This window comes from Dermacentor albipictus, chromosome 2 (assembly GCF_038994185.2).
Source record: "Dermacentor albipictus isolate Rhodes 1998 colony chromosome 2, USDA_Dalb.pri_finalv2, whole genome shotgun sequence".
Lineage (NCBI taxonomy): Eukaryota > Metazoa > Arthropoda > Arachnida > Ixodida > Ixodidae > Dermacentor > Dermacentor albipictus.
The window spans coordinates 91,959,067-91,978,818 of NC_091822.1; the positions used below are offsets into that span (position 1 = coordinate 91,959,067).

General features: G+C 46.0%; 1 protein-coding gene across 3 annotated transcripts in view; it reads left to right on the forward strand.

The window, feature by feature from the left end:
• The first annotated feature begins 781 nt into the window (after positions 1-781).
• The window catches only part of LOC135902763 (neprilysin-1-like), a 151,598-nt gene continuing 132,627 nt past the window's right edge, over positions 782-19,752 (forward strand). For 2 of the 3 annotated variants that reach the window (XM_065433002.2, XM_065433003.2), the window contains exon 1: positions 1,846-2,022. In XM_065433002.2, the coding sequence (XP_065289074.1) occupies positions 2,020-2,022 (3 nt within the window). In that variant the 5' untranslated portion in view covers positions 1,846-2,019. Of the gene's footprint in view, positions 889-1,845; positions 2,023-19,752 lie in introns of those variants that run through there. The other variant, XM_065433001.1, reaches the window with a different exon arrangement.

Genomic DNA, 19,752 nt, shown 5'->3' on the forward strand with positions numbered 1-19,752 from the left:
ATTTTTGTGCGGGCTGCATATGGTGCATGGTCTGTAATTCATTGAAATGCGGACGTAAACAAGTACGCAAGTTACATTTATTCACGCATTAGAAAAAAACATATGTGCCTTAGTTATGTCACAGCTAGTGGGGATCTTAAGGTCCAATCTGCGACCGTGCTCGCGCTCCAGTTGTAGTGGTTCCGCGTGATTCGCAGAGGGTATTTGCGCGTAAGCGCAAAGAAATGACTTCCCTACTGATGGCGTCCGTGTCTGCGCTCATCCACTGCACGTTTCCATGATTGAGGCTTCTAGGTTTGCTTCATTGGTTGGCGCTTGCGCTCCCTACGAAGACCTACATGTTCTGCCGTGATGTGGGACATTCCTACGTCTTGCTTCCCGAGTTGCTTCAAGCCGTTTCTGGCCTCATTTGTGTCAAACGCTGGGGCGCTGTAACCGAGTACTGAAGACACTACGATTTTTTCGCACTACTAGAAAACACAAATCTTTTTGTGTTTAGTTGTTTGGGAAGTGCTCTTTGATATAGAAACCAAAGAACGAATTCTAATCGCACCCTTAATTATGCTTACGGACGCTGACATCGACGTTGTAACTAACGAACTGCAGATCTTCAGTATTACAGCGCCCTCACGTCAGCCAACCGATGTTGTTGCATCCCATTTTCACAAAGGATGGTTTACCTCACCTCATAGATGAGGCCAAGGATGGCGGCCGCTTTTTCTGTGATATCAATGCTCAGACTTCAATACCACTAAGCGTGTGTCCGATTTATTTTGCAACAGGCATAGGAGGGGACGACATACTGCCGAAAGTCAGAGCTCTGTAAAGCTGCAATCTCGCGCCCTATGTCGAAGCAGGCGCCTGGTCTCGAGAAATGGCTTTACGCATGTGAGTCCTTTCGTGTTCGTCTGCCTGCCAATGGGCCCACTTCCGTCCTGCCCGCTGTCGCAGTCACGATGACTGCCGAAAGAGAGCGGTGTTCGTTTTAGCCGTTAGAGCGTGCGATGCATTCGCACGTCAGAACTGCAGGCAAGCGCCTTCAGCGCCTTGATTAGTTTGCGGAAATGTTACTACTTGTTTTAAAGGCAGATCCTTTTATTGTTGCCGCATTTCATATTTTTTGTTTCATGAAGGGAAACCAATAAAGTCTGCCGACGCCAAATAGCGAGAGCACGATAAAAAGAAAATAGACGTCTCATTACCACTCTCTCCCACTTCACCACACCCACAAAGTTCTTTGCTTTTTTTTTCATTCTCTACTTGCTCTCGTTTAAGCAATTGCTGTTCACCATGCATAAATTGTTATTGATTGTGAATTGTTTTAGACCCCACAAGGATATATCTGTATTCACATGTGCCGTTCGTCTAAGAAGATCAAATGTAAATCTATTGTCATAATTGGATATCTCTCGTCTGTTTTATGTTGGCAACACTGTATTAGGTTTAACGTGGCATCTTGTAATTACAGTCGTGAAGCTTCGGTGCAGTGTCCTAACTCAATATCTTTAGAAGGACAGGTCTAATGTCGCGACGGCCACCCCCCTTCCCCATCCGGGAGTTGTTATGCATAGAAGCGGAAACAATTTGTCATTTTGTGTTAGTGGGTGTCAGATTTTCCAGTCTAAGATGAATAAGTTTCTTAATTACGCGAAGCATGAAGACACTGTTCGTAGTTCTGTGGGGCTTCGCGCTGTTCCGCTGTTCCGAAAATATTAATTTTCGGCTCTCATTTGCTGAAAGTTTCACTTAGTGGGGTTAGAAATGCTTGAAATGCATTTTCCAAACTCCGCTCGATTCAGAGCACAATCCACACAGTGGGTATGCACCACAAGTTTCTAAGGCCACCGTCATCTTCATTACCATTTCAATTGTTCGCACTGCACTACGACCGTTCTATTGTTGGTGTATGCTCCGGTATTGATTGCGCTGCTTGATTTTGAACTCAGGAACCAACTCACATTGTGCCGCACACGGTTCTCGCCTGTTTTCTCGGAGCCTCCTTTCCTTCTCAGCTGAACCATGGTAATGTGTCGCTTCTTTATTGACTGAGTTGCTTAGCTTCGTGTCCTGACGGAAGAGAGTGAATTCGAAAAACGCCGCAATTGAGAGCTTCGCAATAGCATTGCCAATTTAGCCTCTTTAAGCAATATAAAAAGCTTGAGGAAATGACCAAGTGATAACTCAAACTGCATTGGTCTATCCCTGTATGTTTAAATTTCGATGTGATGAATCTACAGAGCTGCTCTCTCTTACAGGCTGTGACCGGTGTTAGCAATATGCCATCTTAAAGGGTGATTACTGATTATTCACGGGCTATGAAATCAATTTTTGGTGGTATGAAGAGGTTGAAGAGAAGTAATGTGGAACAGCTTTTTTTTATTACAGCTGTGAACTTTTGTACTTTTCTCACGAATGGGTTATGAGTTTATGAGCTATATCTTATATTTCTAGATTACCGGAATTTTGTGCACGGTTCGCTGGCACGACGTGTTTTGTTGCTCATGCGGAGAGTGTAGGGGATGAAGAGTCACGCAGCGACTGTGATTTCCAACGTATAAAACCGCTTACTGTTAGTCGCGGGCGGATAGCGAACAATTCGGCGAAGGTGTCTGATGTCGCTTAGGATACTATAAATTTTTCGTGAGCTCTAAGCCTGGTATGATGAATGCTGAAGCAAAGGAATGATTTAGACTTAGTCGTGCTGATATAAGATATCGCACGGATATAGGAGTAAGTGAGATATTGCGAATTTACACGTGTGCCACCGTTGTCTCTGTTCGGGATTGTGAACATAAAGGAGGGTAACTAAAATTTGATTACTAAGTTCTTGATGAGGGCTAGTTGGTTCATATTTGCAACCTAGGTTGAACAGCCCGAACAAAACAATGACACGAGGAAGCAAATCCCATAGACTAACTCTGTCTGAAGTATTTGTTTCCTCGTGTCCTGGTTTTATTCGCGTTGTTGAACCTCAGTTCTAAAATTCGATCTGCATAAATAAAAGCGCTGCAACTTTAAGTAATCGAGAGCGACTCGCGAATTTCACAATTGTAAAATTTCTTAATTAGATAGTGAAGCGGATGGCGTTCTTCTCACAATAAACTTCAGCTAGTGCTTGGAGAATTTCGTTTGTTCGTATAATGTTCAAAGGCTCATGAAAAGCACATATATGTATTGTGAGGCCTGCTGCTCGCCGAACCCCTTCCTACTGTTGCGCCTCAGCACCTGTGCTGCTCCGCCGCATATAGCTAGCTACACAGTGATCAGTAGTCTGGTAACTGGGGACCAAGAAGGGACTGAGGATACGTGTGCGAAGCCGAAGCCCAGGGCGTCTGTGTTATGTAGCGCTCGTTGTAACCCAATGTGATCTGGTGCACATTAAACCTCTTCCCGCTCGCAGTATATATATCAGCATGCCAGAAGCTAGGATTCATACAGCTGTATACAGGGTGTTCAAAATTAAGCTTTACGGTTTCCTTAAGATTAGGCAATGGGAGGCACGCGAAGGCCAACTGTGCAAATAAGTTATGTGGCCAGGTGGACACAAAGTGAGATGATAATTATCGCTTTCAGGAGCCCAATTAACTAAAGTTGAATACTGAACTTTTTGTTGACGACCGTAAGTGGGTATGTTGGTATTGAAAAGTTAGAGGCAGTAGTGTTTCTACACATTATCAGTTGGAAGAATTATTCTAGCTTGTCTGTGCTCGGAGATATCGGACTCCAAATTCTAATTGTTCGCATGATTACGCATGTGAGCCAGTTAGGATCAGCGAAAAGCTCCTCCCTGATGTGACGCGGCTATTGCGTGGGGCGTTTAGTCTGAAAATGAGGCGGAAGCATCGGGAAAGATAACTGTTCCCCTTCCCCTCTCGGAGGTATGGGGTGCTCTCGCCCTATACCTCCTTAACTTCTTTAAGGCTTAAATTTTAGGCAGCTTCAAGAAGATTTAACTTACGTTACGAATGACAATCAGAACGCTACAAAGAGAGCCTTTGTAGAATCGAATGAACCATGCGTAAATAGCCTTCTAAAGTTTGATTGTACCAATGATTTATTTATTTTGTAAGCCTTCTCAATGCAGATTCAGTTCTGCTACCACACAAATCACTCTGGGTGGTGCTGCTTTGACGTGTCGTCTTGGCCATATCGTATTGGTAATTCTCCTGTTGGTCGTCGTGCGATGGCGGGTCAATTGTGGTGCGAGATAAGCAGTTGGCATCAGAGTGTTTCCGTCGGAATTTGTAAATGAGCTTTCCCTCGATCCCTCTCATCAAATAGCAAGTTACCAGTCTTGAGATCCGCCACCAAAGTGCATTTCGCATTGCAGAGCTGGTCCAACAGATCGTCTCTCCGTAGGAGGGGTTATATACGTCCAGCTTTGTGATCTTTGCTCAGGCGCCCATAATCGAAGCAAATAAGCAGTTATGTTCTTTTTTTTTAAAGGCCTACTTAAAAGTTCACCTGTATTTCGCCGCGCGGCATTTGATCGACTTGCTGCATTACGGTTTCTCCTTCTGAAGTTGAAACGCAGTATGGCCTTTGCCAGAGCTGTCCAGCTAGTGTATGTCACATGTGTCACATCTTTGATGACGATGAAGAGCAGTCGTTGTACCGTCGGTGGATAATTTTTATTTTTGTGCCGTTTACAATGAAAACGCTTGGGTTGATATTGACGGTCGTTTTGGGAATTCTAACTCTCGAGACAGATATCGCAGCTCCTGTGAATACAACCATACTGCTGGCTTCCCCAATTTCCTCGATGTATGCGATCGTCGTGCTTTTGTTGAGGTGTTCGTACGCCTGGCTGATATTTGTCGCCATAACTTTCGGTTTCTCTCCGTGATGAGGAGCGATTCCTCTTCCGAAGCTAATTTTATGGTGGAGCAGTAGATGTTTCTCGCCCTCTAGTTCGACTTCTACGTCCGGGAGTGTTTCAGTACCGACGCAAATAATGACGCTGGAGCGAGACCGAATGCTAACTTGATCTTGGAACACGTTCAAGGCACAGCAACTGATACTCCTATCTGGCGGTAAAGCTTGGTCCGTGGATATCGTCATCGATTCCGATTTTAAGGCAGTAAATGCACTGTGTTGGCTTAGGAAGACCAAGCCGCGATTTACGTCTAGTGAGTATTGTTGCATTACAAGAAATGGCGCAGAGTACACCTGGTTTTAAACTGTAACCATTGCCGTGCAGGTTCTAGTAGGTTTTATTAGGTACTTCCACGCTGTTTCAACTTGAGGCCCGGCCTGTGCAGTCTAACTTCCATGAACTTGGAGGCGAATGATCCACTGGTGACGGAGTAGCTGGCTACGGTGTCTATTACAGCGGCGACATTGTGGTCGTCAAGAGGCACGTCTAGGTCAATGGCCCTTGTTTGGATTGTAATTATGTCGTGGCGTCGAATCACGACTGCGTCGCATTGTCCCAGTTATGTTGCGTCGGGTCATCAAATTTTCTTTAGGCGGCGTATCTTTTGCTTCTTGGCTCCGTCTAGGATGATACATGTCTTTGTTGTGTTGTATAGGTGGTTCGGATAGTGTCATCATCAACGGCAGAGGATCTTGCACAGTTTAATAAACAGCTGCTGTCAACCTTCCGGGTTAGGCTAAGAGACCGGCCGCGGGCGGGGCCGGTGAACTGACTGCACTGTGGTGAGATGTAGCAGCCTATAGGCTGTGAAGAAAAAGTAATTTATATCTCCACAGCGCTGCTGCGTTTCAGTGGGCGATCTCACATGACTGGTCCCTTTGCACTGGACGCGGCGCCTTGATGGTAGACCTACGTAGTTCAATCCTGTGGTACAGGCAACGGCGGTTGACATAACCTGCTTCTACACGGTGATCTCAGCCTGTAATCGCACAGAGCACGCTGATGGTGTTGGCGGTGGTGGCTGACGGAATGGAGGCAAGATGGTAACCTGGCGCAGACATGGAGTGATTACCAAGTGGCGGCACCGGTCACAGCTTCTTGCAGAAACTGTCTCGATTCCGACTGCTCTTGCGAATCTCCCAATGAGCATTGAAGTTCTTCATTGCAGGTGTGCGCTATTGAGACCACAGGAGTCTGCCACGAACGGAACAGCTTGCGCAGGTCTTCGCGGAGAATGGCCTTGATATCCCCGCAGGGGCGTCTGCGTAAGCAGGCGTTTGGTGTGTTGCGACACCACGGACCCGAGCACACGAGGGTTGGCCCCTCCCGCGTGTAGCCGTGCGTGGCTTAGCCGTGTCTGGGGAAAAGGGGATCCTGGGGGTTGAGCCGAAGCTGGGTGTTTGGACCTTTAAGGCCCCCCGGCGGAGGCAACACACCCCTTTGGCCTCGGCTTCACATAGACGGCACCCCCGGACTGACCCACCCGGGGGAAATCGGCAGTCGCCTTTTCCTGTCTCTCTCTTCTCAAACCTTCGTCTTTATCTCTCACTTTACATCTTTCCTGTCTTCTTCTCTCTTCTATTTACTTCCTTCTTCTTGGCGGCAAGGGTTAACCCTGTGTGGCTATCCAATCTTGGGTACACCATATTTGGTTATAGTGGCGGCGTACGGCTGGCGTCGTGCAGACTTGCATGCAAGCTCTGCAGCGTCCCCTCGTTGGGCTCCGTGGTGGGCGGTCGGCGCTGTTGCCGAATTTTATACATTTTCATGGAAACCTCTTTCCCCAAACTTCCTGATCGCCCTCGGAAACGAGGGCGCACCGAAGATGTCTTTAAGTTTTTTGGCAATCGTACACAGAACTTTCCCCGCTTTCATGTCATCCACTCTGATAAGCCTGAGAAGACAGTAAGAATGATCTCGCCTTTCGTTGTCTCGAAAACTCTGACGGAAGTATTCGGTCCCGGATACAAAGCATCGAAAATGGCTAGCGGTGATCTCCTCCTAGAGCTCCGCGATCAGAAACAATATGAAAAACTGTCCAAACTTGTATCTTTTGGGGGTGTTCCACTCACAGTGACTCCACACCGTACCATGAATACTACCCGTGGCGTTGTATCGGATGCTGATCTGCTAGAATTGTCTGAAGCTGAACTACTTGAGGGTTGGAACGATCAGAACGTGATCAATGTTAAGAGAATTAAAATAAGACGTGACGGAAAAGAAATCAATACCATGCACCTAATACTTACATTTGGCTCAAGCAACCTACCCGACGCTATTGAGACAGGGTATGTGAAAATCCGAGTGAGACCCTACATTCCAAATCCCCTACGATGCTTTAAGTGCCAGCGATTCGGCCACAGCTCACAGAACTGCCGAGGCCGCCAGACATGTGCAAAATGTAGTTCCCGTGACCATGCCTCTGAAACGTGCGAAAACGCTCCACACTGCGTGAACTGTGATGGCGAGCATGCCGCATACTCGCGGTCATGCCCGTCTTGGAAGAAAGAAAAAGAAATAGTCACTATCAAAGTAAAAGAAAACATATCATTCAAAGAGGCACGCAGGCGGGTTGCATACCTTCCTAAGGCTAGTTTCGCCGAAGTGGCGCGTCAGGGGGCAGCGCCACAACGGTCTCCGGCGGCTGTCCGACCCACACCCAGTGAGGCGGCAGTGACGCCATCCGCCCCCCCGGCGGCTGCAGCTGACGCTGCTACGCCAACACAGCAGTCGGGGCCGACGACCTCGAAGGTGGGCGCAGCCGAGGCTGCCCCAACCTCCCCGGCCCCTTACAGCGCTGGCAACAGCCGGCGCAGCCAAATCCCTCAGGGAGCCCCATCGACCTCCGGGCCGGTGGGCGCAGGGGTCTTGCCCTCCAAGGTGGGACCCTCGCTGGTAACTTCTCGCTCGCAAGAGCACGTGTCCGGCGCCTCACTAGAGGCAATGGACACTACACCTACCCCCAAGGCGCAACAAGCGCCTAAGGAGCGGCGAGGCTCCCTCGAGCGCTTCAGAAAAAGCAAAACCCCGGTTACAGGGCCTCGAAAGAGCTCTGTAATCTAAGGCATAACTTCTATTTCCGTACACACAGCACCAAATTAACTTCATTATGGACACGCTAATTATGCAGTGGAACGTCAGAGGTCTCCTCAGAAACCTTGATGATGTTCAAGAACTTCTCTACGAACTTACTCCAAAAGTGCTGTGTGTACAGGAAACCCATCTTAAATCTAAACACACTAACTTTCTTCGTCATTATGTTATTTTTCGTAAAGATCGTGATGATGCCATCGCATCATCTGGCGGTGTAGCCATTATAATCGACAAAGGTATAGCGTGCCAACATCTACAACTACAAACGCCCCTAGAGGCAGTGGCCGTTCGAGCCATACTTTTAAACAAACTGATTACCGTCTGCTCTCTGTATATACCTCCGCATTATCAGCTCCATAAACATGAATTCCATAAATTAATAGATCAATTACCCGAACCCTATTTGGTTCTAGGAGATTTAAATGCACACAGCAACCTATGGGGCGACTCTCATTGCGATGTGCGAGGTCGACTGATTGAACAGTTTCTCTTTTCATCTGGTGCATGCCTTTTGAATAGTAAGGCACCTACATATTATAATACTGCACATAAAACCTATTCCTCTATAGACCTCAGTATTGCATCTCCCACCCTTTTACCTGATCTTAAATGGAATGTTATTGGAAATTCATACGGTAGCGACCATTTCCCAATAATTCTGTCTACACCGAAGATGAATGAATGTCCCCCACAGTTTCCTCGGTGGAAAACTGATTCAGCCGACTGGGAACAGTTCTCAAAAATTACTCTCATATCATGGACTGACATCTGTGCTCTAAGCCTAGAAGGTGCAGTTCGATACTTCACCTTTTTTCTGATTGATGCCGCAACCAAATGTATCCCAGAAACAAAGGGATCATCTAACAAGCGCCGTGTTCCGTGGTGGAACGAGGAGTGTCGTAACGCACGTAAAAAGCAGAACAAAGCATGGGGGTTGCTCCGCGATTCTCCAACTGCAGAAAACCTTGTTAATTTCAAGCATGTCAAATCTCAGGGAAGGAGAACGCGCCGACAAGCTAGAAGAGAGAGTTGGCAAAAATATATATCAGGAATTAACTCCTACACGGATGAGACAAAAGTCTGGAATAGAGTGCACAGGATCAAAGGCCGGCAACCTTACTCGCTACCTTTAGTAAATACACAGGGAGATAGTATGGAAGACCAGGCGAACTATCTAGGCGCACATTTTGAACGCATATCCAGTTCGTCACACTATTCTGACACATTTCAAAGACATAAAACACGAATAGAACGGCAGCCATTAGTACGAAAAACTGCAACATGTGAGGTATATAATAGACCATTTGGCATAGCAGAACTTCAAGCAGCACTAAACGGCTGCAACAAATCTGCCCCAGGCTCTGACCGCATAATATATGAAATGTTAAAACACTTGCCATCTGAAACACTAAAAACTCTTCTTTTTCTTTACAATCGTATATGGTCTTCTGGCCAGATTCCCTCTGTCTGGAAAGAGGCCATTGTAATTCCCATTTTGAAACAGGGTAAGGACCCTTCCTTGGCAAACAGTTATAGACCGATAGCGTTGACAAGCTGCCTATGCAAACTCTTTGAAAAGATGGTGAATAAACGCCTGCTCCACTATCTTGAAACCAACAAAATATTAGACCCATACCAATGCGGTTTCAGGGAAGGCAGGTCGACGACAGACCAGCTTGTCCGCATGGAAATGTACATCCGTGAAGCCTTTATCCACAAACAGCTTGCCGTTTCTGTGTTCCTTGATATGGAAAAGGCGTATGACACCACGTGGCGCTTTGGGATCCTTCGGGATCTTTCTGGAATGGGTATACGTGGCAACCTGCTGACCATTATTGAAAGCTACCTGTCTGACAGAACGTTTCGTGTTAGAGTTGGCAATGTGGAGTCACGATCATTCATACAGGAGACAGGTGTACCGCAGGGTGGAGTGCTGAGCTGTACTCTCTTTATTGTGAAAATGAACTCCTTACACACCGTCATACCTCGCACACTCTTTTACTCGGTCTATGTAGACGATGTACAGAGAGCTTTTAGATCGTGCAATCTTAGCATCTGCGAGAGGCAGGTACAGCTCGGCCCAAACAAACTCTCAAAGTGGTCAGAAGAAAATGGTTTTAAATTTAACCCTCAAAAAAGCACATGTGTTCTCTTCTCAAACAAGAGAGGCATATCACCAGGACCCACTATTCACCTTAATGGACAACGACTATCGGTCAGCCTTGAACACAAATTTTTAGGTATTATCTTGGACTCAAAACCTAATTTTATTCCACACTTGAAATATCTCAAAGCGAAGTGCCTGAAGACAATGAACCTGCTGAAGCTACTTTCTCGAACAAACTGGGGCAGTGATAGGAGGTGTTTGCTTAGCCTATATAGGAGCCTTGTACGATCACGCCTCGACTATGGAGCCGTGGTGTACCAATCCGCATCGGATAGTGCTCTCAGAATCCTCGACCCAGTCCACAATCTAGGCATACGGCTGGCAACAGGCGCATTTAGGACAAGCCCTGTGGAAAGTCTGTATGTGGAGGCGAACGAATGCTCGTTACATCTGCGCAGAACGTATCTGAGCTTCTCCTACTTTTTAAAATGTAAATCGAATAACGAACATCCGTGTCACTCAACTGTCCTTGACTTATCTTCTGCAAGACTTTACCATAACCGCCCATCTGTTCGAGCTCCTCTCTCTGTGCGCTTAGAACAACTAGCTCATGAAACTGGTATTCAACATCGAGAAACAGTCCTAATGACTCCCACTAACATTGCACCACCTTGGGAATGGCAGAATATCCAGTGTGATATGTCTTTCGTCGCATTAACAAAACATGCGCCTGAGGTACACATACATTCACACTTCCTCGAACTCCAGGCTAAGTATTCCTGCGCGGAGTTTTATACAGACGCTTCAAAGTCAACTTATGGTGTAGCCTATGCAGCTCTCGGACCGTCGTTCTCAACGTCCGGTGCATTAAATCCAAACACCAGCATTTTCACAGCGGAGGCATACGCGATCCTCTCTGCTGTGAAACATATAAAACAAACAGGTATAATAAAGGCTGTCATATTCACAGATTCATTAAGCGTTGTTAATGGCATATCAAGTCTGCGAAAACACAAAAACCCTATCCTTAATGAAGTCTACAACCTTCTATGCTCAGCATACATGTCGAACCAAATAATTGTTCTTTGCTGGGTGCCTGGCCATAGAGGCATAGAGGGCAACGTAGCTGCTGACGAAAGGGCTACATCTGTAACTTTTTGTGATGAAGACCTTAATATACCTGTACCTTACACAGATCTTAAGCCTTTCTTACAACATAAACTACGGAAATATTGGCAAAGGCAATGGGACACTCAGGTATCCAACAAACTGCACCTAATCAAACCAAACATAGGGAGCTGGATTTCTGAGAAAACAACAAGACATCAGGAAGTACTGCTCTGCAGAATAAGAATTGGGCATACCTATAGCACTCATTCGTGCATTCTAACTGGAACTAACCCTCCAACATGCACTAGGTGTGGCAGTAGACTTACAGTCCTTCATGTTCTCGTTCAATGCCCATTATTAGAAAGGGAGAGAAAAAAGTTCTTCCCATTCTTATACCGTCATAATGTGCCTTTACACCCAGTCTTCTTTTTAGGCAATGACCCTCTATTTAATTTTAAATTAGTACTGAACTTCTTAGAAGAAACTAATACAATAGACATTATTTGGCCAGGCTACTTGTAGCACAGCCTCTGCCTAGAGGCTGTAGCTGCAATGGAATCACTCACAAAGCACATGCCTCGCAGCCCTTGCGCTGAAGGGCTCCGCAGAGGCACTGGTGCTGCTATAAATTAACACGTTTTAGTATCTACTCATTCACAACGTACTTTTACAACCATAGAACTCACTCTTCATTGGCATTATTTTAATAGATACAGATTTTACACTATTTATAGCAAATATTTTAGGCCAATATACAGCCAGTTTTTTTCACGCCATATTCAACGATACTCATTGCCATTCATAATCAAATGTCATGGCGCTCTTTGGCCATTTCTGGCCCTTGCGCCAAGAAACAATATCCATCATCAATGGCCTTGATATCTCGGAAGCAATCGGAGCCGAATGTTTGGACATGGTACTTTGTCGAGAGCATATTCTGGTTATATTGCCTAGCGCTCATTTCGTGCGCCATCTCAGTCGGCATCTCTGTGAGAACGCCTACTACTGTTTTCGGTGGGTTTCGGTTCAGTCGGACGAAGAGTTATTCCCTTATTCGCCGCATCAGGAACCGCACATTTTTCCCGCAAGATATGTCTTACTCAGTGTGCTAGAAAAGAGGGCCGAGTTCTTCGAATGCAGCTACCGATCGGAAACATGGCCATCTTCATTGGAGTTCCAGGAGAAGTTCGGCGCGTTGGCTTCGGATGACGCTTGAGAACGCCAAGAAGCTGCGGTGAATCTCGCGACTACCGAACCGAGTTCTCCCCCGCAGGGGCGTCTGCGTGAGCAGGCGTTTGGTGTGTTGCGACACCACGGACCCGAGCACACGAGGGTTGGACCCTCCCGCGTGTAGCCGTGCGCGGCTTAGCCGTGTCTGGGGAAAAGGGGATCCTGGGGGTTGAGCTGAGGCTGGGTGTTTGGACCTTTAAGGCCCCCCGGCGGAGGCAACACACCCCTTTGGCCTCTGCTTCACATAGACGGCACCCCCGGACTGACCCACCCGGGGGAAAGCGGTAGTTGCCTTTTCCTGTCCTCCTCTCCATCCTGCGCCTTTTTCTCTTCCTTTCAATCTTTCCTGTCTTCTCGTCTCTTCTATTTACTTCCAACTTTCCTGGCAGCGAGGGTTAACCTTGTGTGGGTGGCCAACCTTGGGTACTCCAGATTGGGTTATAGTGGCACCGTACAACTGGCGAGGGCTTGTCTTACTCGTAAGACCTGCTCCGTCCCCATGTTGGGCTCGGTGGTGGGCGGTTGGCGCTGCTGCCGAACTCATTACCTCTATATGGCTTCTAGTAAAACACTTTCCCTAGATCGCCCTCTAAAAAGAGGACGCACCGATGCAACCTTTCAATTCTTTTTGAAAAACAATGAAGAAAATTTCCCAAAGTACCATGTAATACATAGTGAAAGCAACACGAGCGTACGTAAATTCTCCCCCTTCTTGGTGGCGAAATGCCTTCGCAACACGATAGGACCTGGCTACAAAGCCACAAAAATGTCTAATGGAGATCTGCTCCTTGAACTGAAAGATAAATCCCAATATGAGAAAATGAATGACTTGAAATGCATAGGCGATGTAGCGGTCACTGTGTCCGCACATCGAACCATGAACAAGAGCCGTGGAGTAATCTCCGAAGACGACTTCATGGACCTTACTAACGAAGAGCTGCTTGAAGGTTTTCAGGACCAAAATGTCATCAAGGTAGAACGAATTCTGATCCGCAGGAATAACGAACAACTTCGAACAAAGCACATTGTACTAACCTTTGGTACCAGTGTGTTGCCTAGTACAGTGGATGCAGGCTATGTCAAAGTACGTGTGAGGCCGTACATTCCAAATCCTCGAAGGTGCTTTAAGTGCCAGAGGTATGGGCGCGGTTCCCAGACATGCCGAGGACGGCAGACTTGCGCGAAATGCAGCTCGAACGATCATGCATCAGACACTTGCGACTCATCTCCACATTGTGTGAACTGTGATGGAAGCCATCCAGCTTACTCTAGAACGTGCCCTAAATGGAAGAAAGAAAAAGAAATCATTACATTAAAGGTCAAAGAAAATATAACATTTCACGAAGCAAGAAAACGTCTGTCATACTTGAATCACACGAGCTTTTCCGAGGTGGCGCGACGGGGGGCAGCGTCACAAATCCCTCGGGAGTCTACCGCGGTCACTGACAGTGGCCCGGTAATCACTCCGCCTGCCCCCCTGGTGGCTGCAGCAAGTGCTGCTCCATCAACATCGAAAGTGGACCTGCCGACTCCAGTCCCGCAGGTCCCAAAGCTAATCCGAACTCCACGGCCTGGGACGCGAGTTTCAGCGTCTAGTTCACGATCCTCCAGCACCTCGGAAAAGGTTATGGAGGTCGATGAAAAATCTCCGGCGTCATCGACGCCGAAAGATCAGCGCTCTCAGGAGCGCGCTAGGAGAGAGAAAATTCCTATAACTGCTCAAAGAAAGGGACCGGTAACCTAAACGGTTACCGCCCTAGTATACATATCCATCTATCTTTACCACGTGCTCTTGAACACAGGCAACCAAAATCTTCCTCGATATGGCTACACAAATAGTTCAATGGAATGCTAGGGGCCTATTTCGCAATCTAGATGATATCAAAGATCTACTAGCAGAATATCAGCCACGACTGTTCTGTGTTCAAGAAACACATTTAAACTCTACACACCAGAACTTCTTAAAACAGTACATAGTTTTCCGTAAAGATAGAAATAATGGTAATTCTTCTGGCGGTGTGGCAATCATAGTCCAAAAGTCAGTTGCATGCCAGCATGTATCACTCCAAAGTTCATTTGAAGCAGTGGCTGTTCGGGCTATATTGTTTAACCAACTTATAACTATTTGCTCTATATATTTACCGCCTGATCAAAGGTTTGACATTGCTGAATTTGAAAAGCTGATTGACCAGCTTCCCGAACCTTATATAATAATCGGAGACTTCAATGCTCACAGCACATTCTGGGGTGACTCAAGATGTGATGCGAGAGGACGGGCAGTAGAGAACTTCCTTCTTTCTTCTGGAGCCTGCCTATTTAACAAGGCAGAGCCAACCTTTTACAGTTCCACACACAACACGTTTTCATGTATAGATTTAGCAATAGGGTCAGCGTCACTTCTTCCATACCTGGAATGGAGAGTTATCAGTAATCCATATGGGAGCGATCATTTTCCTACACTCCTAGAAACAACGAAGTGGCACGATGGACCAGCTTACCCCAAAAAGTGGAAAATTCATAGTGCAGACTGGTCAAAGTTCAGAAACATATGTAAACTGTGCCTGGAAGATGTGGATCACCTAGGTGTAGAGGAACTGGCCAGCTACATCACTGAACATATCCTCTGTTCTGCTAAAAACTGTATACCTCAGTCCTGCACAGATAAACCCAATCCGAAGCCGTGGTGGAACAAAGACTGCGAAACTGCAAAGAAACGCCAGAACAAAGCATGGAGTAGATTTTCACGCTATCCAACCACAGAAAACCTAATAGAATTTAAGCGCTGCAAAGCAAATGGACGCCGTATCCGCCGAATATCCAAAAGAGAAAGCTGGACACGCTACATATCCTCAATAAACTCATACACGGACGCTAGCAAAGTATATAATAGGGTACGTAAACTAAAAGGACAACGTCCAAACCCTTTTCCTCTCGTCAATAGCTCTGGTGAGTCAATAGAAGTTCAAGCAAACACTCTTGGCGAGCACTTTGAGAGAGTATCAAGTTCAGAAAACTATTCAGAAACTTTCTTAAACCATAAAAGAATAGCTGAAAATATTCCTCTGCGTCCAAACAAGTCATCAGAAGGGTACAATAGACCGTTAACATTCCATGAACTCAAGCTTGCCCTAGGCTCTTGTGGTAGCTCGGCTCCAGGTTCTGACGCAATAACTTATGAAATAATCAACAATCTGCCTCATGAGACCCTAAACTGCCTGTTAAGCCTTTACAATAAGATATTTGCTACTGGTCAAATACCTTCATCTTGGAAAGAAGCAATAGTCCTACCAATACTCAAACACGGCAAAGACCCTTCCTTAGTTAACAGTTACAGACCTATTGCACTCACTAGCTGCTTACTTAAAGTATTTGAAAAGATGATTAACCGACGCCTTGTCTTCTTTTTGGAATATAATGGTATATTGGACCCTCGCCAATCTGGCTTCCGAAGAGGGAGGTCTACTACCGATAATCTAGTTCTCCTTGAATCATATATACGTGATGCATTTGTACATAGCCAATACTGTCTATCTATATTCTTTGATCTTGAGAAGGCATATGATACCGCCTGGCGATACGGTATCTTGCAAGACCTGTCTTCCTATGGGATTTGTGGTAGTATGCTGAATATTTTGCAAAATTACTTATCTGAAAGGAAGTTCCGCGTTAGAATTGGCAATGTACTATCGCGTACTTTTATTCAAGAAAACGGTGTACCACAGGGAGGAGTGCTAAGTTGCACACTTTTTATAATCAAAATGAACTCTCTCCGCTCTGTTATACCTTCAATGGTATCGTATTCCGTCTATGTGGACGACATCCAAATCAGCTTTAAATCTTGCAACCTGTCCATATGTGAACGCCAGATACAGTTGAGTGTTAATCGGCTCACGAAATGGGCAGACGAAAACGGGTTTCGATTCAATGTAGAAAAGACTTCCTGTGTGCTGTTTTCCAGACGAAGAGGTGTATGTCCTGACCCTTGCATTACCATGCATGGGAGAAACCTGGTAAATAGAAAAGAACAAAAATTTCTTGGTATAACATTCGATAGTAAGCTAACCTTCACGCAGCATATAAAACAGTTAAAGCTGAAATGTCTTAAAACCATGAACCTTTTAAAGATTTTATCCCATCAGTCGTGGGGAACAGATAGGTATTGCCTCCTATCTCTTTTTAAAAGCCTTGTGTTGTCACGCATAGACTACGGATGTATTGTTTACCAGTCTGCTTCAAAGACAACACTTAAGCAACTCGATCCTGTCTATCACTTAGGTATCCGTCTAGCGCTTGGTGCCTTTAGGACGAGCCCCGTCCAAAGTCTATACGCAGAATCGGACCAGTGGCCGCTGAATTATCAACGTACATATCTGGGAGTCACCTATGCAATAAGAATCATGTCACTAAAACACCACCCATGCAAAGCACTCATAAGTGATCAGTCCACAAACCAGTTGTACTTAAACAGGCCTTCACACGCCCCACCGTTCCCGTTGGCAATAATATCTGTTGCGGAAAAACTCGGAGTCCTTTTCACAGATCTACAGGAAAGTGACAATGCTGAACCTATTCCACCCTGGGAACAATGTACGGTTACCTGTGACTTGTCCTTTAAAGAACTGAACAAAAAGAGTTGTCCAAGTGCCCTCATCCAGCAACATTTCTTGGCCCTTGAAGACAAGTATAGGTCAACGGCATTTTTCACTGATGCTTCGAAGTCGGCAACTTCAGTATCATGTGCAGCCCATGGCCCAAACTTCTCCAACGCTAAAACCTTACATAACCATAGCAGCATTTTTACAGCCGAAGCGTACGGTATCCTGATCACTGTTGAATACATAGTGCAGCACAAGATACAAAAGTCCATAATATACACAGATTCCTTAAGTGTTGTCACAGCCCTGTCCTGTGGCAAAACAAGCCGAAACCCTGTATTAAACATGCTCATTAAACACATTCACCTAGCATATAAACAAAACCTAGCTCTTGTTGTATGCTGGGTGCCAGGACACTCAGGGATTGCAGGCAATGAAATGGCAGACAAGAATGCTGGACAAGCGGCTCATCGGGATATTATTGATGTAAGCTGGGTACCTGGTGTAGATATGAAACCTGCTGTACGAAAGGTGCTTCATGACCATTGGCAAGCTGAGTGGGACAAGCAAGTAGAAAATAAGCTGCATCTGCTTAAACCGCGATTAAGCAAACCTTTCCGACTGAAGCTTGATAGGCACACGGAAGTCACCTTAGCACGACTCAGAATAGGACACACTTATGGCACACACAAACACCTATTGACTGCAACTGACCCCCCGACGTGCACACGCTGCGGTGAGATCTTAACCGTCCTACATATCCTCATTCAATGTCCCGAACTTCACCGAGAGCGATTAGCTCATTTTAAGGAACTCTACACACACCATATACCACCCCATCCCTCGATGTTTTTATCAGAAGATGCACTTTTTAACTTTAAAAGAGTGCTTAATTATCTTGCTCAAGCTAACTTTCTAGATATCATCTCATTCCATGCTAACCATCAGACTGTGCCTCACAGGTGAAGTATAGTCTGATGCACATAAGTATGTCCGAGCTCTTGCACTTCTTGCGTAGGCAAGAATTGTACAGAAAGGGACTCGGGCAATCCGCAACAGTTTACCATGTGTCCCTATAACCTATAATTTTAGAATTCATCCACCAGTATTTATAGATTTCTCTTACGCGTAGGCCTCTATACAGCCTCCATTTTAAGTCACAGCACCAAACCCACAATTTTACTAAACAAAAACATATGTCCTGGCGCTCTTTGGCCTTAGATGCCCTTGCGCCATTAAACTCCAATCATCATCAAAGTACGTGTGAGGCCGTACATTCCAAATCCTCGAAGGTGCTTTAAGTGCCAGAGGTATGGGCGCGGTTCCCAGACATGCCGAGGACGGCAGACTTGCGCGAAATGCAGCTCGAACGATCATGCATCAGACACTTGCGACTCATCTCCACATTGTGTGAACTGTGATGGAAGCCATCCAGCTTACTCTAGAACGTGCCCTAAATGGAAGAAAGAAAAAGAAATCATTACATTAAAGGTCAAAGAAAATATAACATTTCACGAAGCAAGAAAACGTCTGTCATACTTGAATCACACGAGCTTTTCCGAGGTGGCGCGACGGGGGGCAGCGTCACAAATCCCTCGGGAGTCTACCGCGGTCACTGACAGTGGCCCGGTAATCACTCCGCCTGCCCCCCTGGTGGCTGCAGCAAGTGCTGCTCCATCAACATCGAAAGTGGACCTGCCGACTCCAGTCCCGCAGGTCCCAAAGCTAATCCGAACTCCACGGCCTGGGACGCGAGTTTCAGCGTCTAGTTCACGATCCTCCAGCACCTCGGAAAAGGTTATGGAGGTCGATGAAAAATCTCCGGCGTCATCGACGCCGAAAGATCAGCGCTCTCAGGAGCGCGCTAGGAGAGAGAAAATTCCTATAACTGCTCAAAGAAAGGGACCGGTAACCTAAACGGTTACCGCCCTAGTATACATATCCATCTATCTTTACCACGTGCTCTTGAACACAGGCAACCAAAATCTTCCTCGATATGGCTACACAAATAGTTCAATGGAATGCTAGGGGCCTATTTCGCAATCTAGATGATATCAAAGATCTACTAGCAGAATATCAGCCACGACTGTTCTGTGTTCAAGAAACACATTTAAACTCTACACACCAGAACTTTTTAAAACGGTACATGGTTTTCCGTAAAGATAGAAATAATGGAAATTCTTCTTCAGGTGGTGTGGCAATCATAGTCCAAAAGTCAGTTGCATGCCAGCATGTATCACTCCAGAGTTCGTTTGAAGCAGTGGCTGTTCGGGCTATATTGTTCAATCATCTTATAACGATTTGCTCCATATATATACCGCCTGATGAACGGTTTGACACAGCAGAATTTGAAAAACTGATTGACCAACTTCCCGAACCCTATATAGTAATCGGAGACTTCAATGCTCACAGCACATTCTGGGGTGACTCAAGATGTGATGCGAGAGGACGGGCAATAGAAAACTTCCTTCTTTCTTCTGGAGCCTGTATATTTAACAAGGCAGATCCAACCTTTCACAGTTCCACACACAACACGTATTCATGCATAGATTTAGCAATAGGGTCAGCGTCACTTCTCCCACACCTGGAATGGAGAGTTATCACTAATCCATATGGCAGCGATCATTTCCCGACACTCCTAAAAACAACAAAGTGGCACGATGGACCAGCTTACCCCCAAAAATGGAGACTTCATGCAGCAGACTGGTCAAAATTTAGAAACATAAGTAAACTGTGCCTAG